The 27,962-nt window shown below is 33.0% G+C and overlaps 5 protein-coding genes across 5 annotated transcripts; 3 read left to right on the top strand and 2 right to left on the bottom strand.

Annotated features, from left to right (window-relative positions):
* Positions 1-170: 170 nt before the first annotated feature.
* LOC116406113 lies at positions 171-3,586 on the bottom strand. Its single transcript, XM_031889817.1, has 4 exons — positions 3,143-3,586; positions 2,045-2,155; positions 1,470-1,625; positions 171-847 (listed from the first exon to the last, which is right to left on the bottom strand). The coding sequence occupies exons 1-3, from the start codon at positions 3,233-3,235 to the stop codon at positions 1,470-1,472; spliced, it is 360 nt and encodes a 119-aa protein (XP_031745677.1). The 5' UTR covers positions 3,236-3,586; the 3' UTR covers positions 171-847.
* Positions 3,587-5,271: 1,685 nt separating this feature from the next.
* On the bottom strand, positions 5,272-8,677 carry LOC116406112 (polyadenylate-binding protein 2-like). Its single transcript, XM_031889816.1, has 6 exons — positions 8,520-8,677; positions 8,332-8,434; positions 7,784-7,854; positions 6,206-6,397; positions 5,601-5,722; positions 5,272-5,515 (listed from the first exon to the last, which is right to left on the bottom strand). The coding sequence occupies exons 1-6, from the start codon at positions 8,619-8,621 to the stop codon at positions 5,467-5,469; spliced, it is 639 nt and encodes a 212-aa protein (XP_031745676.1). The 5' UTR covers positions 8,622-8,677; the 3' UTR covers positions 5,272-5,466.
* A 5,588-nt stretch (positions 8,678-14,265) lies between these two features.
* Positions 14,266-17,099, top strand: LOC116406090 (peroxidase 17-like). Its single transcript, XM_031889788.1, is given in 5 exon segments — positions 14,266-14,610; positions 14,705-14,896; positions 16,337-16,715; positions 16,718-16,864; positions 16,867-17,099. Coding segments are annotated over 5 exon segments (1,005 nt in total). The 5' UTR covers positions 14,266-14,373; the 3' UTR covers positions 16,917-17,099.
* A 905-nt stretch (positions 17,100-18,004) lies between these two features.
* LOC101211687 lies at positions 18,005-23,812 on the top strand. Its single transcript, XM_031889824.1, has 14 exons — positions 18,005-18,203; positions 18,390-18,455; positions 18,530-18,578; positions 18,884-19,029; positions 20,451-20,552; positions 21,562-21,618; positions 21,714-21,814; positions 21,914-21,993; positions 22,077-22,171; positions 22,591-22,655; positions 22,844-22,856; positions 22,929-23,006; positions 23,254-23,362; positions 23,439-23,812. Exons 1-14 carry the CDS (start codon positions 18,081-18,083, stop codon positions 23,540-23,542), a joined length of 1,188 nt encoding a protein of 395 aa, XP_031745684.1. The 5' UTR covers positions 18,005-18,080; the 3' UTR covers positions 23,543-23,812.
* Positions 23,813-24,894: 1,082 nt separating this feature from the next.
* Positions 24,895-27,069, top strand: LOC116406132 (tubulin-folding cofactor C-like). The gene has a single exon (XM_031889836.1). The coding sequence runs from the start codon at positions 24,975-24,977 to the stop codon at positions 26,043-26,045; it is 1,071 nt and encodes a 356-aa protein (XP_031745696.1). The 5' UTR covers positions 24,895-24,974; the 3' UTR covers positions 26,046-27,069.
* Positions 27,070-27,962: the final 893 nt, after the last annotated feature.

Genomic DNA, 27,962 nt, shown 5'->3' with positions numbered 1-27,962 from the left:
TAATTAGTCAGATAAACTATGTTTCAATTTTTATTTCACAAATGTTAAAATTACAGCTAATAAACACAACTAACACATCGAATAAATCAATTATGATTGAACTAAACTTATTTAGTCTATAAACCACTATATTTATTTGTTGCTAGATCTTTAGTTTGATCAACCATCTATTTAACAACACTCCCATATATGAAGATGAGTTAATTTCAAAAGATGAAACTATGTTTTTGTCGACTGGATCAACCTTAAAGACGTCAAGCATCAGTTTCTAAGGCTGGTGGTACAATTATGTTACCAAAAATTAGAGGAGCCATCTAACAAGTCTTTAGCATTTCCAATTCCTCTCACCACCAATTCTTTTATTAGTTCAACAAGTAGAGGCGACGATTCAACTCTTTTTGACCCTTTGGTCGATTGGTTGTGTTAAAACTAGTTAAACTAGGCTCGAATTGGCTTCCGGAACTGTTCTTTCTTCTTTATCATTGGTTCCTGCGTTTTGGTTCCGTCACTTCCAATATAGGTGGTTGTGAGGCTGTCTACATCCTTCATTTCATAATCAACCAAAACTTGACTCTAAATTCGCCTAAATCTACACTATGACTGTCAGACAATACAAATTCTTCATTATGTTATGAATATTCCAAAATTCCATACATACCATTGCTGAAAAAGGCTCAAGTCCTCTTCATATCTCCAGCATTCTTATCCAGCTTTATAACTACCAAATAAAAATTTTTTGAAAACAGCAGCCACAAGAATCAAGATCACAAGTACAGAAACAATCCACCTTACTGTGTAGAAATTCCACTTCAGTCTCGTTTCATCAACAAAATCCTTTGTGACACACCTGTATCGTCAAAGTTATACCAAGAATTTATTATATTATTGTTGTGCTTATTGCTCTTAGAATATCTAAGTGCTTTCTAGATCCAATCATCCAAATATGAGTTTTTTACATATCTAAAATGTAGTCAGCAAGCAAAATAAGAAAAGATAGCATTATTCGTTCAAACTAAGAAACGTCCCTACCAGAGGTTGGCAGCATATATCAAAACCCTTCTATTTTTTAAGTGAATCCTCAACCCTTCTTTTTATCTACTACTTCCTAACTTCCCATATAAGGGATTGTCTTTTGGGTTGGTTAAAAAGAAGGGTCGTGGATAATATATATATATATATATATATATATATATATATATGTTATCCCTGCTAGAATCCTTGTTTACCAGTGAAAGCTACATGACCAACACCATAACCACCAGCCGTGAAGTGCTACAATTCCGTTAAATTTTGTCCACTTCGGTTTTAGTGAAAACTTAAGCCTAATAAGTTTTGAATGCTCCTTACAGATATTAATTAATTATTTACTTCTTTCAGTTATAAGCTTAAGGAAGAGTCAGGTTTTAGATCAAAATCACAAGAAAAAGTGAATAATTAATGAATGGAAATTTTTTAATGAAGATCCTAACTCAGATTTCATAAGCTTCCAGTTCTTTTGATTCCACATTGGCTGAATTTTGTCCATCAATTCTTGTCTGTTCTTGATCCCGCGTTTGTTTGCTTTCCATGAGTTTCCTTTTTTCTCCCATAGCAACAATCAGTTCCAGTTGCTTTTGTTGCTGTTCCTACACATTAACTCATTACAGCAAGTTCCATCAGTTTTTAACAAACAATGAAATCTTAATAAAATCACCGTCTTTCTATATAAAGCTAACTTCAGGATCACAAGGGGAAAAAAAAAAAAGAGTACCACAAGAGCATAAAGATGTATCAGAAGATTCTGTAATCAAACAAGTTCAACAAAATCAAGAATTCCACAAATCATAGAAGCCTGTCTACAATTGCCTATAAATTGTGAAAACAGCCTTCATCCCCTCTCAAACATCCATCCAATAAACAGCACATAGAGGGTGTTAATTTAAATTGTGAAAACAGCCTTCATCCCTCTCAAACATCCATCCAATAAACAGCACATAGAGGGTATTAATTTGAAAATAATTAAAGAGTTCTGTTTATCAGTTATAATAATCATTTTAAATTTTACCTGCATGGCTAGCAAGACTTTTTGCATCTCAAGGAATTCTTTTTCAAGAATATCTTCTTGCACAGCCAAAGTTCGAGTGTCCTCAGAATTTATTTGAGCTAAAACTGCAGTCTTTAATAGCATGCAAATGATTAGAGGTTTGTGGAAAATAGTGGGTTAAAAGTCAGATTTCACACTCAATCTTAAAGAAATGAACACACACAAAAAACAAAATAACAACAAAACATCCGCTCAAAGTTTCATAGAAGTTGGGCACAGCGACTGTTGGAAGCATGTGAACTCATAAAAAGTAATCAAATAAAACTTACTTGAGAAATGAGAGGAAACGAAATCAATTGTATTGAAAATTTTCAACATACTACAAACTTAGTTCACCACTTTCTTTTAAACTGTCTTTTGTTTTCTTGTTCTTCACATAATTGCATCAAACCCAACAAAGAAACCCTACAATTTTTAGGGAGCACAATGAAAAATCTAAACCATACAATAATTCCCATCCCATGTATCAATATACATTGACCTACATTTGTTTTATATTGCCTACAACAATGTGAAGTTTGGGGTTTGAACCCCAACCCCAAGGAAAAGAGCAAGTGTTAACAAGTGAATTATGCTTCATGTTGGCTACATATATCCACAATTAATCATCTTAAAAGACTTGTTTTTTGGTGGACTAGATTTTTGTATGCCCTAGTATTCTTTCATGATTTTTATCTTACAAAACTATACACACATACACTTGATTAAATGTTCGCTCGTGTACATGTATAATGTATCAAGAGTAAAAACATGTTTTAATTTTCAACAACAAATAGACGAGCTCATACATCAATTTCCATCTCTCATCCTACATATTGTTACCTCAGTTTCTCGAATTCTGCTTACAACCCACAGAAATTCAGCATGATTATGGAAATGCTGAATGCATTTCAGGTTTAGATAAACAAAAAATGGCTATACATATCATGTTCTCTTCAAGGAGACTGGATTGAAAAGGTTTAAACCCGAAGGAGAATAAAACCAACTCAATTCATCTTTCATGAACATGTTGCAAGTATCAAAACAGATCATAGACAAAAAAGAGAGAGATAATAATACCTCGGCAATTGGATCCTTCAGTGTTTTTCGTGTAACCATATATCTTATGCCCAACTTCTCAAGCTTCCGAGACAAACCCCGAATCACAATCATCAAGCTCTTTAAATCCTCCTCCAATTTCTCAAACCTATCCAACAAATTCACCTTCAACCCATCACTCGTTTTCCCCCAACTTATTCGTCTCCATTGCAACCTTCGAATCCACGAGTTAAGAACAACCGTAGCCACCAGCAGAGGAAACCCCACACTAAACCCCTATCACCCATCAACATCAAAATCCCCTTTTTCGAACTAGAACCCACGAAATTCAAAACAAAAACAACCAAGAAAACAGCAGAAGAGAAGAGAAAAATGAATTCCGAAAGCAAAAGAACCGATTCTAAATTGAAATCGCCACTCCGTGCATTGTCTTCGGATTCGTAAACTCCAATGCCGTAATGGCAATAAATCGGTGGCGGGAAGTTGAATTGTTATGAGTGGTCAGTAACTTATGTGCATGAAAGTGGAAACGATTGAGGCTTTGGAGGGATAAAGATGAAAATGAGGGACAGAAGTGATTGTTGTTTCTGGGAAGGGAGTTGGTGAAGGAACAAAGCTTCAGACGGTTGGAACATCTGAAGAGATTTTGAGAAGGCAGTAACATTTGTAGAGAAATAGAGAGAAGAATTTGAGTTTGTTGAAGAGATTCCAAAGCTTCTTCTGAAGAACAAAGATAGATTAGAGCATCGTTACCATCAATGGAGAATTTTGGTGATTCAGGCGCTTATAGCAAAACACAGGAACGATTTTGAAGCATCTGAGGAAACGAGAATATCGAAGCTATCATCAGATTATCTATTTGAATAACTAAAGTATGCTAAAATGAGCATGACTCTATCGAATTTGAAAGCAAGGTGTTTAATCTTTCGTTCAATATATTATCCAATTTTATATATTAAAGTTGCATGATCAACAAAATGTCTCTAATTTTCCTAACAAAGTCATTTAATTATTAATTGGAGTAAGTTCAAGTTATATCAAATTTCCCCATCTTCAGCTTCATCAATTGGCTTGTGAGTTTAACAATTTGTTCAAATTTTACCTTATGCATTTTTTATAAGTTTTAAATTTACTCACTTTTTGTTCGAGTGATTTGGAAAAGGGGTAGTTTAAAAAAAAATAGGAAAAAATGGATGAAATTTGAAGGTGAAGTTGCGCGGCTGTGAAGGAAACGTTGATGAAAGATTGAAGAAATATATTAGGGAGTTTTCTTTTGTTACAAGTAAATTTACAAGCTAAGTTTTACGGAAGAAAAAAAGAGAAGGATCGCGGAAAGTAAAGGAACTCTCCCTTGTCAAATCAACTCTCTTGTAACTATTAAATTTCTTTCTCTTGTCACGTCTATTAAATACATTCTGATTTCTTTTGCTTTTTTGAGTCTCTTCTTCCACCTTACTAACTTTTCAAGAGAAGCATTCTAATCAAGCCAAAATTTTAGCTAAATAGTTTTCAAATCATCCATCTTTCTCAATTTTTTTTTAATCCTACCCTTTTCCAAATCACCCCCTCCTTCCTAGACCATACCCCCAACTTCTTTTTAAAACTCCCTCATTTTTAGTTTGTATTACCAAAGGAGTTTGAATGTGGAAGAGAGAGAAGTGTAAAAGCAAGACCAAAAACTAAAATGCAACACTAGACAGACAAAAGATAGTGATTTAAGAGAAAATAAATGGAGGAAGAGATTTCATTTTGCGGACAAGAGATTCCAAAATAGATAAAAAGGTAAGTATATGATCAATTAGCGAAGTCCTAAAACAGAGCATCATCACCCAATTTAGATCAAATTATCTTTTTTCCATGAATTTTCTCGATGAAAATGTAGCAGTGTACTCTATAATTGAACCATAATTTTTTTTAATATCGTTGAGTTTATGCAATTTAGTAGAAGCAACGATAACCTAACTTTTTTTCCAGCAATTATTGAGAAGAATCATTATCAAACGCAAGCACCCATTTGAATCGACTTTTTGGTGTTTATAAACTTTTTTTTTTTAGCATTTACAAACATTTTTTTTCACATATAAACACTAAAAGGTTAATTAAAACGCCCCCTTAAAACTGGACAGCATCAGTGTATTATGAACGAGTAATTAGGCAAAAATATATATATATATACTTATTGAAACGGCAAAGTAATTTATATCCAAGATAACAAAAGCAATAGACAGATAACAATATAACATGAATATAGACATATATCCTTTCTCTATTCTCTCGAGGATCAAAAGCAACTGCCAACTCTTTCAGGACAAACTTATTAAACCTGAACAATGATGTGGCATCATCTAATAATAAGGCATGTACCTCATGGACCTACGAAACCGGGGCATCTTCCTGCATTGGGATATTGAAGGATCAAGAAACTGGCAGAATCAACAATTTCCATGACAATGCAAGATTAGGAAACTAGAAACTGTACCCGTATCCATAAGGTGAATAGAAATATGGTGGTGCATAAGGTCTCCTAAATCCCACGTACGGGTTATAGCGACGTGCACGATATTGCTTCATACCAGGAACATTTGTTCTCTTGGGCAAAACCTGGAATGGTGTAATCAAGCAAATAATGTCAATATTGGTCAGAGTGATATTGAAGTTCCCAAGCGTTGCATGATATCTATCTGGTTGAAGTAAATTACAAATTTGTTCCTAGGGTTTGTGAAATTGAAGTGTTAGAGTAAAGATAGAATTTAGTCTCTATAGTTTTGACAAAACCTCACAGACAGTCCCTATTATTTGATAAAATTCTCATAAATGTCTTTATCGTTGAACCTATCTGTGAAGGTTTTATGAAACCGTAGGGAGTAAATATTAATTACGAACCATTACGACTCAATTCTAACATAACTAACATCACTCAAACCCTACGACCAAATTTGAAATTTAACCTATATCTATCTATTCACACCAAACCAAACCAGTGAACCAGAAAGGTTTCTCCTTCCAGAAATTTCCTTTTTTTTTTTTTTGTGAACGAAAAACCTTTTTATTTTTTATGGAAAACCTAGAGAATGGAAGACTCACCTTCAGTTGCCGCCCATGTAGCTCAGATTCATTCAGAACGAGAGCCTCTTGAACAGCTTCAGCTTCAAGAAATTCTACATAGGCAAAGCCCTTCGGCTGACCAAATTTATCAGTTAAAATAGTCACTCTGTTGACAGTACCACAGGATTGGAAATGCTGTTGCACTTCTTCGGGTGTGCATGCATAGTCAACCTTCAAAACAAGGACGTTGATTGTTGAAGTAGAGCTTTGAGCATAAAATAGTTAAGTTCTATAAAAGTGAATACAAAGCTAGTGTTCTCTGTTCGAAGAACACATCAGACAGCAATAATTAAGTTAGTATGTTTTAAAAAAAAAGTCTTATGATTGTTGTTTAGCTTTTAATATAAATATAAATACTACTTACTTTTTCAGTGACTTAATTGTTTGGTTTCTTAATAAAGTTTTACGCTAAGAAGCTTTGTACAAAAACAAAAACAAAAAAAGAAAAGCAAACTTCATCACATGTAATCAACAAGGCTTGGGGATAAATACACCAGAGCAACATTAAGAAGTAATAAACTTCCAATGGCATGGGAAGTGAATCAGAAATTATTAACTATGAACAAAATCACCAAATCACCACGAAAATCCAACTCATATGTTCAATGAACATATGTAGAAGTAGCAGTCAATCAGAGGCATGAGATTCACATGGCAGATGCATGTCCAAGCATGCCTCCCTCTGCTAATAGATCAATTATAAGTAGTAGAAAACAGTTCCACATTAGATATGATTGAGAATGAGGTATTTATTCTTCAACATGGAGGATTTCTCACATTAATCTTAGTTCACATAGTTTTGAAATAAAATTACCACTATGAAACTAGAAGACTCTCTGCCGGAAGATGACAGGTTGAGTTTCTAACTAAAAGGAAAAGTCTAGATTAATAAATAAATCTAGTAAAATTTTCTAATATGAAGAAAAGGACTAATAGTCTTTCAAAGATCACCTGGTTAAGGTGAAATGCATGCATTAAAATCCAACATTTGGTCTAACCGAGTCAAATGAAGCACAAACTAGAAAAATAATTCCACAAAAAAGCGTTTATCTTACACCCTCGCCTCCACCTTTTAGCTCATTTGTGAGACAAACGATAATACTGCGAGCATTGACAAGGCTCTGCAACTAAAATTGCATGCACTTGACTCGCCTCTGCTTCCTCGGAGACATTTGAGTTGTCACCTAGAGTTGAGCCATCGACATCATTATTCCACATTTAACGGTCCCAGCCTCCAAAGCGCATGTTTTACAGCAACATAAGTTCTACTAGCAACAGTCCCTTTGTTCTAAATGCAACAACTCACTAATGGTTTTTGATGTTTCAGATTCTTTTTCTTTTTTTCTTTCTTTTTCTCACTGATTTTTTCCCATTATACCAGTATTTCAACCATCGTTCACAGTTTTCTTCTTTCTTTCTATTCTTCTTCCTTCTTTTTTTTTTCTTTTTGAATTTTTGCAGAAATTCCTCATTTCAATAACATTTTTCCACAGATCAAATAACTAAAAAGTTTTTCTCAAATCTAAAGAACATCAGTAGGGACATTTTTCTTCTCACATTGCCAACAAATACTGATCGTGAATCAGTCTCCTCCTTGCCTGCTTGACTAGCTGATGTACCAGCAGGATCTGCATCAAACATAACAACAATAGGTAAAATAAGATAGGCCAAATTGGAGAATAATTATAGAAACAAACTAACTATAATACCATACTTTAAAATTCATCCAGTTTAAGAAACTTTCAACCAACATGATCGCATAATTCAATATTGGTTTCTGTCTAAAACCATAATCACATACGATTATTACTCCCCTAGGTTACATAAAACTAAACACAAGCTTAAACATATTCTAAAATTTAAAAGTAACAATTACGAACCATAATGTCAAGAGTTTTGTCAACCTTGCACAGCTATGTGGTAATATGCTAGCAATTTGCAAGAAACGAAACAGATATGTGGTAATACTAGCAAATATATCACAACAACACATCAAAAATTTCAAGCCCCAAATCATCGCTTACAACATCACAATCCAAATTCAAGAGATTCCATGACTAGATGTTTCTAACGAAAACAATAATGCGTAATCATGAGAAAACAACCTTGCACAGCTCCCATTTCTTTTTCAACCTTGGCCTGCATTTCTCGAAGAGCCGCTGCTTCTTCCTCCATCTCCTTCAAGCGCTTTTTCATCTCGTCAAGCTCCTGAAATACATAAACGATCACAATTGTAATTCTTCTGATTCTCTCCAAAGCACGAGAACCAGAAAGAGAAAGAACAAATGGCAACCTTGACAGCGTCGTCGTCGCCGGCAGACATGTCAACGTCTCCTTCCATCTCCCCTTCAACTGGGATTTCTCCACCGTATACCTCGTGCTCCTCTTCCTCCATATCTCGTTCGCTCACAATTCCGCTTTGGTTTCTAGAAATCTCCTCGTTCGATGCGTAGAACTGCATAGAATCGGAATTGTTGGGCCCTTAAAAAGTTACTTCACTTCACGGCCCAACGGCCCAACATTGGCCCATTTAGGCATAATGATGGTGGCAAATTAGTAAAATTAATTTAAATAACAAACACATGTTGATTACATTTGTTATTTGTTTACAAGATGATTATTACGTTTGTTTAGTTTACTAATGTAGTCATAATAAAACGTTGGGTATAAATTAAATACATAATCAACAAACACAATTTAATTGTGAAGTTGAAAATTATCAATTCGGTTACGATAATAGCAATGATAAATTTATAAAATGAAATATGCATTTTCTTGGTACTTTCCTCTCAGAGGTGTGTGATTTATGGACCAAGGAAATTTCGAGTTCATATTGCAATACAAAGTGAGAGGAAAGAAACTTTAATCTACAATCCTTCTAACTATTCAATATTTGTTCAAGTCAACCATTCGTGAACAAATTCATAGTATTAGATTGTATGAACAACTTTTCATACGACCTCCATTCATTAATTATCATACAAAAAGTTTATGGCGTGCCCTTTTTCTCTTGTCATATTCTAATAAGGTACAGTTACTGCATGCTCACCTATGTAATAAAGGGATATGTTATAAGAAATACGAGCGTATCTTGCGTTGTATTTATCTTTGTGCATTTCACTATCATGCCTAATTAAAAATTGTCACGTATGAAATTTCCTTTATATATATGAATATATTTTTCATTTTGTGATTTTATATATGCATATAAATGGGTGGAGGTTGGACTTGTAGAGGGAATGATTACTTGTGATGAATTTTTCTAGCACTATAATTTTATCTACATAAATATTATTTGTGGACTTCATTTTAATATCGTCATATTTTAAAAAATACATTAGTGTGAGATACAATAAATAGACTCTTGATGTGAGTGTGTTTGACCTAGTAGTGATAAAGCAAAAAGGAACGTTGAAAGTGAAAATCACAACCCTAAGATGAAGTGTGAATTATTATGGTTCTACTTCTTCCCACTTCCCCTTTCATTCTTTTTGCCTTGTTGGTTGGCTATGCTTGGCTTCCTTTACTTGTAAGTTACAACAAACTTCACTTTCTTCTTACACTTCTATGACTCAACTTTCTAGATTTAATTTTTGTAATATATATGTACACATATACGACTTTTTTAACTCGAACAAATACACGAGTTTTAATTTTATCAAATTATACCTTGAGTTTCAAATTAATGTCAGCAATTTTACTCTTTGATAAATTTGGCAAATGAAAATGAAAATGTCTCATACAAATACCTCCATTAGTATGAGATATTTTGATTCGAAACTAAGTTTGAAACCAAAAGTAAAATGACCATGAGGATTTGTTATACCTGAAGTTGACAGTATCACACCATTACCAAAAGATAAATCAATTAGAACTATTTTTCTTTTTTGTTAAATTTTTTTTCTTAAAACAAATGAGTGGATTCCAAAAATAAGAAGCAATACCAAAATCACTGGTCTAATGATAATAATCAAAATATGAAAGACATAGTAGGTCAAATTATAGGCCACCTTATTACAACATAACTCAAGTCGGCCACAAACACAATTTAGCAAAGAATAAGTTTTAGCACAAACTACCCAAAAATAGGAAGGGATGAGAGAAAGAAACATAGAGAAGATTTTAACCACACCATTAACATCGATACAAGTCAAATCACATAAAAGTGAATCTTCTCTACAAACCTATCTCGATCGGAATGGCCAAATTTTTTCTCTAACTTCTACATCTACGTGTCCCAAAGCAAAAGTAAAGTTTAGGCAACAACCAAATTACCACTTCTATTTCTCAAGATATCAAACCCAAATCAATTCCCATTTTGTTAGGGTGATACACAACATGAACGTTGAGTCACCACACCTATTGTCACAGGACACTATCTAGACAAATGAGCAATGATAAACTTAGTCGTAACACCAACACCAATAATCTGGAACCCATCCTAGTTCTTTAAATGGATTGCACATCAACCCTAACCAAAATAGAACAAAGAACAAAATCTACCACATCCCATGAAATTTTAAAGGAATAACTATAAATCTACCCACCATACTATGGGGAAGCACAACCAAGATGAAATTATTCACCTTTCTATGATCCTCCAAAATCGCCCAAGAAGCAACACCAAAACCATTGGGATTTGTCCTAAAATTCGTAGATAGTAAATATAATTAATTGACCGTTATTTATTAATAAAATTTTATTATTATAATTTCAATTAGTGTTATTGATTATATTATTAGTTTTGTCTCAATAACCTAAATCAAATAAACTAACATCCTAAGTTGTTTGAGGAGTCTTGAACAGTATGTAGAGACATACATGAATCAATGTTCGAGATAAACTTAAAGGGTCTATAGTATAGAGATAAAGTTGGGTAGATTATCCAAGTAACACTATGGATACGACTCACTTTGTATTTGATACAAATGCAATGATTTAATGTGTTCGTGTAGGTGAAATGTGAGTGAAGGTATCTTATTCAATGAGTTTGCATAAGACTGAACCACGAAATAGTAACCACTAGATGTAACTCTGTTAACTAGTTGAGTTTTTATTTTATTAGGATGACCTAGGTAACTTAATTTTAGTACTGAGTGTATTTATGAACTCCTGTTCGCGAGGGATTGTCCTTTGATTTGTACGGGTGAGAGAGGCCAAATTGTCGACTTAATATGCTTATCATTTTGAGAACAAGACCAAGTGGGGAGCTAAGAACATAATCACACAAGGTGGAATTCACTTCTTCCCGACTTTAGGATAAGTAAATGAGTGTTTCCTTAAATGATGTCTCTAGGACTTGAACAAAAGGGTCTATCCACTCTATGGCACGAGAGAGGTTTATGTTTATTAGTTGAACCATAAATAGGTTGTTCATTAGAGGAGCACTGGTATTTAAGGACTAGAAGTAACTTAGTGATAAAATAGTAATTTGACCCAGTTGGTGTTACGAACACTCGTGAATGACTAACTTACTGTTATTGGTATATATGCATTGACACAAAAATATATCTACAGTAAGAAGAGTTCAAATGTGAATCTAGTGTACACACAGTTAGCGAACATTGATTAATGTGGTTAATGAATTTAGCCAATTAATCTTATATCGTTTTAACTTCTGATCTATAGGTTCATTAGATCTTCTTCCTAGCTCGTAAAGGGTAATGAAATTTATTTATATTGGTTGTAATTTGAAATGTTCAAATTTACTTTAGGAATTAATATATTGTATGGTGATACATTATAATATAAAGTTTATATTTTAATTAAACTTTATTATATAGATTTAATTTTGAATATGATTCCTAATTAATTTATAAGAGATAAAATATTTGAATGAGTTGAACTATTAATTTAATGTGAATTTGATTCGTATTAAAATTATTGGTAACGAGAGAAATTTATATTTGGATATGATTCAAATTTGAGTAAAATTAAATATAAGATATTTAATTTAGTAATTGAAGGATCAATTAATGTTTTTGTTTAATTTTATTAAATTAATTAAATTAAAACTATAAAATATACGAGAGATATTCATTAAATATGTTTTAAATAGAATATTAATTAAATATGATATAATTAATAATTAATTTGATATTTCTATTAATTTAATATTTTTTAAATTAATGGAATCTTCTGATTCTCTAGAAGAGTGAGTTATAAATACAAAACAAGTTTTTAAACCTAAGTCGTTGCTTGCAAATTGTATCAGAAATTCTCTCAAAACTTTTTGTCATTCTAATGAATTCTCACAAACCAATCTCAACCTAGAGGATATAAAGGTCTCCGACGAGTAATGTCTCAAATTTGGTGATTTGTAGATTCAGAGACGTCGTCAAGAGTAAATTCCTCTATTCTATAGTTCTCTAATCTATAATTTGTTTAAACATATGTTTAACCTTAGTTAAAATTATAAGAAAATTTGTTTATGCAATTGTTTAACAATTTACAATAATTTTAAGTTTCAAATTAAATTAATGTAAGATCTCCCATTGCTTTCGTTTCGTTCCTTCAATAAAACAAGTACATAGATTAACTTACTCTATTTAGACGAACCAACGCATTCACCAAAACATTACTACAAGACTACATGCATCCCTCCCAACAACTATCTAACCTCAAGTAACACCCCACTCCAAAACTCTGAATTCCTCCATCATTGCTCAAATTCACAATCTCTCCCCCAATAACACACACACACACCACATCTCAAAGAAAGAAAGAAAACAAAATCCTTTTGAAAGAAACAAGAAACCACCCAGGCCTAAGCCTTTTTCCAACAGAAACCCAAATTAGGACCTTCATTCATTGGAGGGAGGAAGAAATTGCCTATTTAAAAGTTTTCTTTACACAAACTAAACCATATGTCAACATTTGGAATCATATGTATCCTAAACTCGTGGTTCCCACCTTCCATTTCCCTTACAAAAATATTAACTTAACATTTTATAATAAAGCTTAATCAATCCCATAATTACTTTACAATTTTAGAAAAGTAAATGGAATCTCCATAATGCCCCCATTCACCACTCATACTTCGACACGCGTTCATTATTAATTTATTTGACAAAAATATTTAGAAAAAAACAGTCAAAGTAAATATTACCAAATATGACAAATAATTAGTAATATCAAATGGTTATAAGATTATAAAAAACTATCAATTTTTAATTTGCTACTTTCATAAAAGGAATGAAGCATTAATGTGTCAAATAGGAAATAGGAAATAGTTTTATTTATATTTTAAATTTCAATTAGTCAATTTATCGTTACTCATTTTCAAACAAATGTCTATGTTTATTTATTAATTTAGAAGGATTATGAATGACAATTTCAAATTTACTTTTAAGTGATGAAATATAGTGAAATTTAATTTAAACATCACTCTAACTATTTTAAATTTATTAACCTACGTAAATACAAAAATAAGTATTTAGTGAAAATTAATAAATATTTAGTGAAAATTTGAGGTTAAGAACGTAGATATTCAACCAAATTGAAACAAAATATAAATGTAAAAATAAAAGTCTAATATTTTAGTGGAGTTTTTCAAAAAATATAAAAAAGTACAACGAGGAAATAGTAAAAAATAGTAAATTCGACGAAATATTTTCCAAAATTTTGCTATAACTTATAAATATTTTAATTTATTTTACTATTTTAAAAAATGACCAAACTATTTACTATGCAATTTAAATAGATTGTCCATTGCCATTTTTTTTTATAATTCATCTATTTTAATTTTATTAAAAACTAAATTAAAATCAAAATATGAAAAAGTTGGTAGAAAAGTTGTAACCTCAATCTTAGGAATTAAATAAAAGGGACATTGCAAAAAATAGCAAAAAAAAAAAATTTATGATAATAAAATTCACTTCATTACATTTTTAAATTATAAAAATAATTTTAAAAGTACATAAATTTATTTTTAGTCCTCCAATAGCTCTATATGCAGGTTCTAATATTCCTAATTTTGTCATAGCTAAAGTTGATGCATGAAAGGAGGCAAGGACCAAAGAAATGGCAATTATTGGCCATCCTTAGCCCATATAGCCTTTGTCGTCTATAACTTGCCATTGCCATTGCTATTGTGCTCTGCTATAAGAAAGCTTTCCAACCTAAACAACTTTTTTAGTGAATACTGAATGAATTCTATTCCCAACGCGCAACCAATGGCCAATACCTTCTTCCCTCTCTTCCTCTTCTTCCTCCTCTTCCACTTTCCATCCCTTTCTCCGGCCAAACTCCAGCTCAATTTCTACTCCAACTCATGCCCTCAGGCCGAAGCCATAGTCCGTTCTGTGATGCACAAAGCTTTCATCAGAGAACCTCGTAGTGTCGCCTCCGTTATGCGTTTCCAGTTTCACGATTGCTTTGTTAATGTAATTGATCCCCCCAACTGTTCGTTCTTTTGGATTTTGCTTTTTTTCTTTACCTGTTTGGCTTCTGAATCGGCGTTTCCTTTGTCTAATTCAGGGCTGTGATGCTTCTATGTTGCTAGATGATACGCCGACGATGCTTGGAGAGAAACTCTCTCTTGCTAACATTAATTCGCTTAGATCTTACGAAGTCGTTGATGAAGTGAAAGAGACTTTGGAGAAGGTTTGTCCTGGCATTGTTTCTTGTGCAGATATCATAATTATGGCATCCAGAGACGCTGTCTTTTTGGTGAGTACTTCCGTTTCTTCTACCTCTGTTTTTTGTGCTATGAAATTCTTATTGGAGCCTGAGATTTGTTTTTCTTGATGTTTATCTTCTTTGCTTCGTTTTTCACTCTCAATCCTTCTCCTAAAATCCACAAATCGAAATTCCGAAAACACAAGAAAGAGGAACGAATCAACCAACACTGCCTTTCAATTTAACATTTCAGTTCCATTAATTCCACTTAATTGTTTGAAATTTTTGCTACCAAACAACAGTCCAAATTTGAGTGAACTCCATTTTTTAAAACGATTTAATATAGAATTTGAATACTTCGTGATAATCGTTGGATTTTAATTTAAAAAGAAATATTTAGGATAAGAAGTAGAACATTGAATTGAAAAGTAAGAATTTATAGAATCAGAGAGTATTTCTACCGTATAAGAAAGAGCGGAGTAATGTGTATATATGTATTATAAAAATCGAACTATTGTTATATCTTTTACCCTACAACAAAAGAAAGTTGTATGAGACATAGAAAATCAGACCGACATGATGTGACACCATTTTTCAACTTAAAACACACGAGAGAATATTTTTAGCATATGATATTTTTTTATCTTCGAAAGAGAGAAATCAACTTTCATGCATGTTTCCTAATTCAGTCGATCTAAGATGGGGTAGAATTATTATTTTCATTTTTAAATTGGGTTCATTTTCTCTTAATTCCATGTTCATAGTTTTCTCATTCTTAGTAAAAAATACTCCTAAAATATAGACAATCAAACATCGTCCTAAACAATGGTTGTGAAATGATGTATATAAGCTTAAGTTTAAAAAATCAAAATTCAAAGAGTTACGAAATGAGGTGTAAGTGATGAGAAAAGTATCACAACTATTTGTATGGTTCATAAGTTGTTTGAAAAGAGTTAAGTGGGATTGATACCTTGTACTGAATTAGTAAGGTACCCAATAATAATAGTAGCTTGTTAATAAAGCAGAGTTGGACAGTAACCCTTGCATAAGCAAGTAACTTCCAATGGTTTAAAAGCTCCACCAACAATCCTGCCAAAAATTCATAACAAACTGGTCCATCCCCATCCTCCCACCCCAACTACTTTTCCAAATGTCATCCTCTTGCTCATTTTGTCAAGAATTCACGTCCAAAGAAATCAAAATATAACCACTTTTATTATTGATTGTTTTTAACCCTATCGAATCTAAATTCATTAAGCTAAAATAAACATAACTCAATCGATTCACATTTGAATTATCAACTTAGAATGTTCGATCTTTCACTTATATGTCATAAACAAGAAAGAAATAAATTCATTAAGTCTGAAGGAATATATTCAATCTGAAAACAAAAATAAGATAATAGGATGAAGTTATGAGCTATTTCTCTAATTTATAATTAATTTTGAGATGAAATTCACATTTTTATGAACATAACTTGTATTTATTCAGACAGGCGGCCCTGATTGGCCAGTAGAACTGGGACGGCTGGACAGTTTAACAGCAAGCCAAGAGGACTCGGACCAAATCATGCCAAGTCCAAGAGCCAATGCAACTTCTCTCATTGACCTTTTCAGCAAATACAACCTCTCCGTCAAAGATTTGGTAGCTCTTTCAGGTTCGCACTCAATTGGCAAAGGCCGATGTTTCTCCATCATGTTTCGACTCTACAACCAATCCGGCACAGGACGACCAGACCCAGCAATCGAGCCTAGGTTCAGAGAAGAGCTCTTCAAGCGATGCCCTCATGGCGTGGATGAAAATGTGACACTCAACCTTGATTCCACACCTTACGTTTTTGACAATCAGTACTTCAAGGACTTGGTTGGTGGGAGGGTTTGTTGAATTCTGATGAAACTCTTTACACATTCGGTGAAACTAGAAAGTACGTGAGGTTCTTTAGCAAAAATCAAAGTGCATTTTTTGATGCATTTGTGGAAGGTATGTCGAAGATGGGCGACTTGCAATCTGGCCGGCCGGGGAAGTGAGAAGGAACTGTCGGGTAGTGAATGGCCAATCTGTGATCATATAAACAAAGGTTTTTTTTTTTTTTTTCTTTTTTCTTTTTGTGTCTGGTATATGGTAAAAATTTGTTCACACAGGTTTGATTTAAGTTGATGGGATGTGTTACTATCAGTATAGGAGAAGTATCTATTGTAAAAGTTCCGTTATTTACAGATGAATGACAACCAAATTTAAAAAATGCTTGAGACTATAATTTTATTAAAATCACTTCTAAACATGCTTTTGATGAACAATAACAATGGAGAATTCAAACTAAAGTTCTACGATTTACTAACAATAGATTAATTATATTCACACACAAACAAATAATAGTTTATTATTTGAGAGAAAATATCAAATTAGAAATAAAAATTGAGACTCCACCCGTAATTCTCCCTACTCATTGGGATAGACTAAAGTATTAAACATCTAAGCTTTAAGCTTTAATATTTAGAGTACAAATACACAAACAATTTAGAGTACACAGTTTTATCTGTTTTTCTAAATGAAAAATCTTTTTAAAAAATGGAAATATTTAGAGTATGTTTCACTTCAACAAATATCATTTGTGTAGCAATATGAAATATGTTTCCAAAAATTATTTTTGAATTTTACCATTCTAACTCTCCAAATACATAAACAATATCTTTCATGTTTTCATTATATTCAAATTTTAAAATACAAGATTATATTAAACAAAAATTAATTGAAACATTTAAATATGTCAAATTATAAATTCAATTTATTTTTAATTTTTTTCTATTAAATATGTAAATATTTTACTATATTTTTAACCATTTTTTAAAAATAAATACATTTTAAACAATTATTTAAATAAAAATTCAATTTTTGAACATTTTGGTATCACTAAATACACTTTATTTTTTCCTTAAATTAATCTCTAAATTTTCCCAGCATTATTTATTTGAAAGTTGCAAATATAACAATTATATTTAAAATAATTGTCTATTAGGAATTGTAGACAGTACTGTATTTATAATTTTTTAAAAATATTACTGCATATTATAATTACCTTAAATTTATTTTGAATAGTAGAAAATGAAATTCAAGGTGGGCAGGAAGTGTGGAGTATATATATATTATTGTTTCAGATTTCAGAAAACAAATTTAAAAGACGAGTTGATTGCGAGTCATCAAATTTGTGGGTGAGAACGAGAAGAAAGGGAAAACAATGGAAGAACTAAGGAAACTAGAACAAGTACATACACTCATTACATTAATGGACTCCCGCGGAATCCCCATCACTTCTTCTTCTTCCTCCAATCGATTCATTGCCAATTTCCTTCTCCTTTTGGTACTTTCTCACTCAACTTCATCTCTGCTTTACGTTCTAAATTCCTCATCCAATTTGAACATTTCAATTCCTCCACTTCCCCTAGTAAAATGGTATGTTTCTTGATTGCAGCTTGATTTATTGGTGCTGATGAATCGTTGTTCTGATGTGAGTTTGTTTCATAATTGAATTGTATTTGTATGTTAGGTGCAACCATGTGGAGAGCTTGACTTTGACGATAAATTCGATTTGGTTTCTGAATACATGCCGAAGGTGAGTGCAAGCTAAACCACTGATGACTTTGATTCATTTGACTCCTGCCCATCAACTTTTCTTTTGTTCTACAGTTTTCGGAAGAGTTTCTTGGCGATGTATCATTGCTGCTTGGCGATGGAGGTACTATGTTCTTATGATTTTTTTTTTAAGTACAACAATTGGGGGTTGGGATTCAAACCTCCCACCTCTAGGATGGAATGTTATGTCAATTACAACTTAGCTAAGCTTGCTTTGATATCTATTCTTATGATCTAACTGAAATGTAGATGTAGATCAATAAAATAAGGAAAGTTGTGGAATGATTTTGTTTATTGGTATTTGTTAGGGTATATATTGATGTTTAATCTTGGAGAGAGATTTTATTTGTTTGTTGCGGAGGTAGTGGCCCTACTATTGATTGGTTGCTATGGTTTAATTTGTTTCAGACTATAGGGGAAAGGAGATGGAAAACACTTTGCAGCCTTATTGTGACAATAAGCTGGATCTTGGTTCTTCCCAGAACTATTGTGGGGAAATGGCTATGGTTGGCTTGGATGCAATGCAGCGTGCAAATTCTACACTTGAAGATTTTGTAAGTGCATGGTATAGACTTTTTATTTTTGTTTTGAATCTTTGATTGAATATTAAATATTTGGGGGACTTCCATTGGCAAATACCTCTGATGGCATATGGTCGTATCGGCAGCATATATGGTTCAGACCTGTGGATGGGCTGGGCTGGGTTGGTTCAGTTCTTCCTTGCTGTCCCCTCTTTGTTCCAAAGTAAGGGGTTTCAAATTAGCTGAGTGCAGGACTCTTTTGTAGCAATATTCCACTAGTAAATCAGTTGATGGAGAAAAGCTAAGGTTTTAGGTTAGTGGGTCTAACTGAGGAACTTGGAGGTGCTCACCGAAGAATTCACTATTGCTGATTTTGTGACGAACTGCTGGTATTTCCTCTCCAACACATTGGAATCTCAGGTTTAGAAGTAAGAAGCAGACACTTTGATTTGGCTAGGGTGTCCGTGTTTGACACGTTTTAGACACTTGTACACTCTGATACTTGCTGGACATATATTGGACACTTGTTATTGCAGTGGATGTGCTAGTTACCACTTACTAGTTATACAAAGGCAATATAGGTCCAACATTGTCAGACATGTCTAGAACACTTAACTTCGAATAAATTTTGGGAACAAAATGCACCAAATTCATTTTTTAAGCATACAAATGCATCAACTTTTTAACTTTGTATTTCCTTATATTAAAATGGTATATATTTTTAACAATGTATATTTTGTAATGCTTTCCTAGACTTTTAAAAAATGAAGTGTCATGATGTTTGTGTCGTGTCCTATGTGTGTGTTGTATTCGTATCTATGCTTCTTAGTTTAGAAGGTGGTTACATGGAGTGAAAATTGAGGAGTGGTACAACATGTCAAAATTGAAGTTGGAATCGGTTGGATTTAAAAACATTGTCTTCAAAGTGGTTAGTTTGTTCAATTGAGGGACTTTCTTTTTATTGATTTTTTCCTCTTCTTCTGGTCTAAACTGGGAAGGTTTTATTTATTTATTTATTTACGTGCTGTTGTAAGTCATTGTTAGAATTAATGGGCTTGGCCCAAGGAAGGATTTACCCTAATTTCCTATCCCTTTTATCATAAGTCTTCCCTTTTGTATCTTTTGTTAATATGAGAAATTAATAAGAGAGCCAATTGTGGTTTTTCTTCCGGTACTTGGGTTTCCATGTAACTCAGTGTCTATTTTACTTTACCGCTTTTAACAGTCATATTACGGGCTTGTTAGATGTCTTATCACCTCTCCCCATTTTGTAATCTCGGTTCTTGTTTTAATTCAGGTCTCAAGGCATACAATTACTGTCATGATTTTCTTTTCGGATTTTAGGCCTTTTTCCTTTAAAATAATTCTTTTATGTCTAGAATCTTTTGGATTAGTAAACTTAGGCTATGACAATTCTGCCATATAACAAGCTGACATTATAATTCATTCTGCAGTTCAGATCTTATTTCATGTTTCACGGAATGGATGCAAACAAACCTCAATCTGTATTCAAATACTTTCCCATTCTGTCATTTACGGAAAGTTACATATATCAGGTTATGTCCTACTCTTTTCTTTAGTTGTCTTTGGTGGAAAATTAGATGTACAAAGGTTCAAGGATAATGTTGCAGTTAAGAAAAAAAAAAATTAAAGAGAAAGAGAGAGGGAGAAGAGAAAAAACTCTTCAATGATTAATACGAAGGTTGGAGGATGTTACATCAATTGTTTCTTATTAAGAAAAACACAAAGAAAGAAAGAAAGTAAGAAGAAATGAATTTGAATTTTGCTTTGGTCTCAATGTAAACAACTACAGGAATTAGTGGATGGAGAATATTTGAATATCTTTTGCTAAAATGAACTTTGACAGAATGAAGAAACTTCATCCGAGTGTGGTGTGAATATAAATACACGTTTCTTGAAGTAGTACATCTATATAGAGGAGATCATTGATCATTCGGTGTCAGTTTTGGGTTCAGCTAACTAGTTTTGAAGAGGTTCATTGTTTGGTGAAATGAACGAAAAAAGTACTGAAAGGAGAAGATTAAAAAGAAGAGAGGGAGAAGAAAAGAAGAAAAGGAGAAGAGAAGGAAGAAGAATAGAAGAAAGAAGAGATGAAGCTAGAAAGAGAAGAGAAGAAAGATAAGAGGAGCAAAAAGAAGAAAGAAAAGAAGAAAGAAAAGAAGAAGAAAGGAGAAGAAAATAAAGGTGGAGAAAGGAGAAGAAAATAAAGGTGGAGAAAGGAGACACGAGAATAGGAAGAAGTTATTCCTAAGGAGCCGCAGCAACACATTGCCACAAAACACACGTTTATTTATTTGTTTATATTTATTCTTCTTTTTAAAACAATTTTTTTGATGGGCTTTAGCAACTGGCCCAAATCAAGATGTATCATTAAGTCGACTTACTGAAGCTGGTTCGGTTGGTAAATCAGATGGCTCACCTTTTCTATTTTTGATGCTCATGCCCACTTGGCCACTTCTATAACCCAATCATGTCTTTACTATGATCTCAGTGACCTTGGGTTCTGTTTTGTTTGTGCATAATGAATTTATCTTCATGCTGCAGCTGGACACTTTGAATGAGAAGATAGTTTTGGGTGGATTTGCTTTTGGAGAATCTCAGGTGTTAATAGAATACTGGATAAGATGAAACATGGCAATTAAGCACTTGTGCATTTAGCTGACGAACTTTCATATGATTTTTCCACTGAGATTTAGGAAACAAATGAAAAGAGCACTAAGATTCTAAGTGCTATCAGATCTGATCCACTTCAACCACTTATTAATCTCCTTAAATCACATGGCTTATTGACAGACAGGTCTGATGATTTGCTCCAAACCATGTTCTTTTCCACTTGAGAAGTTGGGGACTTACTTTGAATGGCAATATTGACTTCTTTGTTTGTTCCAATGCCTAGATTGGTCCACGAACTGAGAAGTGGAGAGGAGTATTGGGCCTTGGAAAGGGACCTATGTGGTGCATTGGCGAGCAATGGAAGGTAGTTGTTGTAGTCTTAATTTATTTTTATTTATTTCTTGTTGGGACTCCTTGTGCTCATGCTGATCCCAACTATTTTGTTTAGGTCTCTATCGAGGATGTAATGCGGGCTATTCATCTGAAATCTTTTGATTATAGAGTGTTGAACCTTCTTTTGTATCAGTTGAGAGGAAAGAAGGTAATTCTTTCTTGTTTAATATTTCATTCTTTTAGCACAACAATAATAGGATAGGAGATCGAACTTTCCACTTCTAGGATAGAAGGTTATGTCAATTACAGCTTTGGCCATTTAATATTTCATTTTAGAAGCTTAATAATCTAACTTTTCATGAAGTACTTGCTAGAGATAATACATTACGATATGTACTAGTCCTACAGACAATATCTGGGGGCTTCCAGTGGTTGAATTATAAGCCTAATGGACTTACCTTCTTGTGTTCTTTAGTAATTTTGTCAATCTTCTGATTTAACTGTGTTTGTTACTATTTTTTCTTATATTAAGTTGTTAACTGATGTGTTAGCGTTGCAATTTGTTTTTGATCTGCTATCCACCTTACTTTGTTAGTTTGATTATGTCGTGCTGAAGTTTTTTTGAAGGTTAATGACTTGCACATGGAATTTCTATCAATCTCAGAATTGCTAGTTGAGATAGCTGACGATTTGTAAGTATTCTTCCCTCTCCTCCTGCTTCCAAGCACTCTGAACAATCACCCATTTTGAGTTCTGCTAATAGGCAATAGCTTTGCTTGACTCCTGAATTGATGTCTACTAATAATTAATTTGAATATCATTTGGCAAGCACAACACTGGTTTCCCTTGATGCTGGGTTGACTCACTGACTTTCTGTTAGGTTTGATTATGAGGTGAGTTTACCAATTCTCTAATATATTTTCTGACCCTTTTAGCTGCAAATAAAAGCTATGATCTTCATGTAGGATGATGTACTAGAGAATAATTTCAATATTCTGCGGATGTTTGTCCGGATGTATGGAGCTTCAGCTCCAACAGCGCTGGTGAGTGCTTGAGGTAGCTTTAATTTCATTTGATTTCTGAAGCAGCTCCAAATTACATAGAAGAGATTTGGTGTTAAGCTTAAAATTGGAAGATTAAATAAACACCAAGATCAAAGTTCAAAGATTAAATTTGTAACTGAACAAAACATAATCCTTTTCAACAGATTACTCATGGTAACCGGCATATATACAGCTTGTACCACGTCTTTGATTCTTAATACTAAGTTTGTGTGGTAACCATTTTCAGGCAAAATATGTGAGCGAGGCTGAGGAAAAGTATGACGAACTATTAAAAGCTTTGGATCCTCATTTATCCTCACTTTACCAAAGGAGATGTGAAGAGGCCACTAAAGAAGGTAACTGGTCCAACATTTTAAAGCACAAAATTCCTGAAATATGAAGACATATCAAATCATTTTGACATGTAATCAGGTGGTAAGGTGTCAGCACATCGGTTTGGATCGTGGAGTATCCCACCTCTGATACGAGATGAGGAGTCGTTTCGAGCATCTGTTATGTCAAATATTCAAACATGAAAGGTGATAGTAACCTCATAACCTCGTAACAAATGTTGATGAAATAGCCTTCCTAAATAGGGGATTGTTGGTTCTACTAATTTTTATGCATTGGTTTTTGAAATATATTTTAGTGGTAAGAAAGGGTGTATAATTATGAGTGATGTTCGTAATGCACCTACCTATTTTTATTCAAATAGGTCTACCACGTAGTTTACTCTTTTGTAACTTTAAGACATGAATTTCAGTTGCAAAAATTAATATAAATTTGAGCCCATTAACTACTTCTAACTACTAGTGTAATACCATGCTATACATTTTAATATTTTCTTATACTATTATTTTATTGAATTGAATATTTTTATATCAAAATAATGTTGTTTCGAAATATTTTACATAAATATAGTTGATTTTTACGTTTTTTTTAAATAAAAAAAAAGAAAAAGAAAAAAAAGAAGGAAGAATCTTGTTTTAAAAAATAAATAAAAAGAAAGGTCGAGTCTTAAAAAAACAGTGAAGAGAGATGGGCGCTCTCTTTCAACTTTTATTTAAAAGTTTTTCTTTTCTATCATTTAAATAAAACTTATTTAAACATTTATCTAAATTTTATTTTTTAATTATCATGTTTTAAAATATTTCTTTAAAAAAAACTTGATTTTAATATTTTAGAATTATTATTAATATTAGTACCGTAAAATTTATATCCTAATTTAAGACCAAAGTAAATTTTACTTAAATCACCTATCCATGTAATACGAGGGTGTCAAATTTAGATGATCTTGTTAAACAATCCAACAATCCTTCCGACTTTAAAACTAATATGTTTTTAAAAAAATTATCATTAAAATATTCTCCAAATTCTTCACTTTTACATTATCTCTCCCTCCTCTTCCGTATTTCTCATTAGAAAAACACTCACAAAATTATAGAAGAAAATAAAATTAAAATTCACAATTAAAATAACTGATTTTGCCTAATTAGTTGTCAAAATCCATTTTACCATAAGAGATGAGAGCTCTACCAAAGCTAGCTTCCTACGAAAAATCAACTATCAAGTAACATAAAAACTCTTCTAATAACAAAAGCCTACTTGTATTTCCATTTTCTCAATTCACTTAAGAGCTTGTGTACTTCGGAATTATGCTAAACCTTCAAATTTATATACATATATTTTATAGAATTTCAAAATATTTATAACCACTTTTATTTAATTTATTGCATTTAATTTTTGTAGTAAATTTAGAATAATGAAATTTCATAATAATTAGTTTTGCAATGATTGAATTTCATGGATGAGGGTATAGATGAAATTTTATAAAAGAAAATTAAAAGATAGATTTGTTTTCTATATATTAAATAAAATAAGGTTGGTTTCAAAATTGAAGTATAACGCAACCCATTTTCCGTCATCGTTAAATTAAAAAACTCGCGGCTGCAACCGAAGCATCCATTAATGGCGGACGCTGATGAACCTTCGTCGATCCCTAATTCTATTCCTTCAGATCCTTCAGACGCGAATCTCCAAAAGAAGCATGCTTCAGTCATCGAACGCCTAGCCAATCGCAATCAAACTCGCTTAGAGAATTCCATAACTCGCAGATCGGAATCCGATTCCTCTACCTCTTCCACTTCTTCCTTTCTCGACCGCTTTTCCGACTCCAAGCGCGCCATCGAGTCGGCACTCGCCCAATGCCGCCTCACACCGCCGGACCCCGCTCAACTCAGATCTCACCTCGATGGGATATCCACCTCAATCTCCGACCTCGAGAAGCTCGTTGCCGAATCCTCTTACTCTTTGCCCTCATACGAGGTACGAGCTTCACTCAAATCCATTTCGGAATTGAAACAAGCCCTCGATAATTTAAATTCTGAGTTGCTACCTAAAAAGAAATTCTCATTCAAAAACAAAGCCACGAAGAAAGACCAAAAATCAGAGTCGAAAGATCCAGGGCTTGAAAATGCTGATTCTATGTTAATGAACAAGCAACAGCAAGCGAGTTACAGCGCGCGGGATTCTCCAGGAATCAGAGACAAGGACGGAGAGATTCTGGTAAAGAATTTCAAGGGATCAGATGTTGGGGAATTCACTATCTCGGGTCTTAGTTCTTGTGAGGTCAAGTTGATCGGTAGTGTTAGGGCATTATTTATTCACAAACTAAGAAACTGCAAAGTTTACACAGGACCTGTAATGGGTTCAATTCTAATTGATGATGTTGAGGAATGTACCTTTGCAATGGCCTCCCATCAAATCCGGATTCACAACGCTAAGAAAAGCGATTTCTATCTCAGAGTCAGGAGTAGGCCGATCATTGAAGATAGTAGCAGCGTGCGATTCGCTCCCTATCGTGTGAGCTACGAAGGAATTGAAGAAGATCTCACAGATGCAACCCTTGGCGTGGAGACAGGGAATTGGGAAAATGTAGATGATTTTCGTTGGTTACGAGCCGTGCCGTCTCCGAACTGGTCGATTTTGCCGGAGGATGAGCGGATTGACACCATCAAAATCTCTCCCACAGAAGGTTAAGCCTTTGAAAGTTAAGTTTTTCATCTCTACTTTTGATGAATCCCAAGTTTTCTTTCAAGGTTTTGTTTGGTTAATAGAGCAGTAGGATGCATCATAGAGAATTTCAAGTAGTTGATTTTGCTGTGATTGTGTGTATACAAAACTGGGAATCCTAGTAAATTCTCTCCCTTTCAATTGGTTGATTTTTCAAAAAATATTTCCTGGGTTGGCTGTTTTTCTTGCTGCCTTCGAGTGAGTTGCTATAGCCACTTGATAACTTTGCCTGAAGGAATATGATTGTCATTTCTTTTCATACCATGAAGATTTAGACTACTATGATTTTGAATGAAACATTGTCTCAAAATTGAATATTAGTTCTGGAAACATGATTTGTAGGCTTTCTGCCCCTGTATGTATGCTTGTTGAATCTTGTAGCAGTCTCAAATTTTGATGTACTATGATGACTTGATGAGTAAAAAGTATTGGAGAGTTCTTCAATCAAAGGGGTGATCATAAGCACAACTGATATATGTCTCAAGAGTTTTCATCTAATGAATGCTATGCTTATGGAAGGTTTGGAAATTGCATGGAACAAATGAACACCAAGTACCTTATATGTAAGTTACGAACATGAAGTTCGAGAAGAAAGATATAAGCTATAAAGAAGAAGAAACATTCTTGAAAGTGTTGTCATTTCGTTCTCCTCAAAGATGTCAGAAGATCATACATAGATTATGGATATAGGAAATGATACCAACCAACCAACTCAAAGTTTTCCAAAGAGAACCAAAACCGATATGCAGAAGGACAATGCACGTTTTAGTGGCAAGAAATAGTCTCCATTCCTTTAGATTTATGATCCCCAACAACTCATGCCAAAGCTTTCGTGATCGCATTCCAAATTTGAGCCAAAAGCTTTTGGTGCATCCCTCAAATATTGTATAAAGCAACATATTCATTTGTCTGCTTGTTCGTTTGCTAACAAGTATCCGTCGATATTACCTCCTGCCTAAAAAAATTAAGAGGAAACGAATGCCTCCGAGGAGATCATGGTTTGACTCGTTGTCATCGATTATACCCCATAATATTTATATTAAAACAACAACAAACTAAAAAGCATGGTTAGAGTGACATCTTCTCATTCTTTTTCTTTCAAGAAAAAGATTTCCTAATCGTCCTTACAAGTTCAATTCATTTTTATCGATTAAAAAGTGCAAAATTACAATAGATGATTAAAATTGGAGTGCAATCTTTGAAATATTTCAACAAGTTTTTCTTGAGTTGAACAAGTGTTTCCTATTATTATTATTTCAAAACTTTGTACTTGTTATATTGTTGTGATATTGTTGTTAGTCTTCGTAAATGTTTCAAAACTCATAGGAAATAAACATTTGTTAGAATGACTATGATGAAAATTGAAACTTGTTAGATGAAAATTAGGAGCATTAGAACATCGAGAAGGTGTTTGTGTGCCAACTTAATTTTGTTCCACAACAATAGTTTCGAGTCTTAACTTTTTTTTTAACAAAATAACAAATTGGGGTGTTTTATTGGAAACAAATTAATGACAAAATTTAGGAATTTTTCCTCTCTCTTTCCCTTTCCTTTCCTTTTATTTAATATAATTATCCTTACGTAATTTATGAAAATAATATACTCCTATGAACTTAAAACTTAAATTAAGAAATTTACTCATGAACTCAATCAACAAACCAAACCAATCAAAATGCAACCAACAATAAAATATATAGACAATGATACAAAAGAGGAAACATGCATGTGAAGAAGTGACAAAAACAATCTACATTACAAAACCAAATAATTTTTAATGCAATAATTTTCATTTATTAGCTCAAAAAGAGTATCCAAACACATTTAAGATCAACTTAAAAGAAGAAGAAAAAACAACTTAACCAAAATAGAAATGCAGTTGATATT

Source organism: Cucumis sativus, unplaced genomic scaffold (genome assembly GCF_000004075.3).
Source record: "Cucumis sativus cultivar 9930 unplaced genomic scaffold, Cucumber_9930_V3 scaffold66, whole genome shotgun sequence".
Taxonomy (NCBI): domain Eukaryota; kingdom Viridiplantae; phylum Streptophyta; class Magnoliopsida; order Cucurbitales; family Cucurbitaceae; genus Cucumis; species Cucumis sativus.
This window is presented reverse-complemented; position numbering and strand designations above follow the sequence as displayed.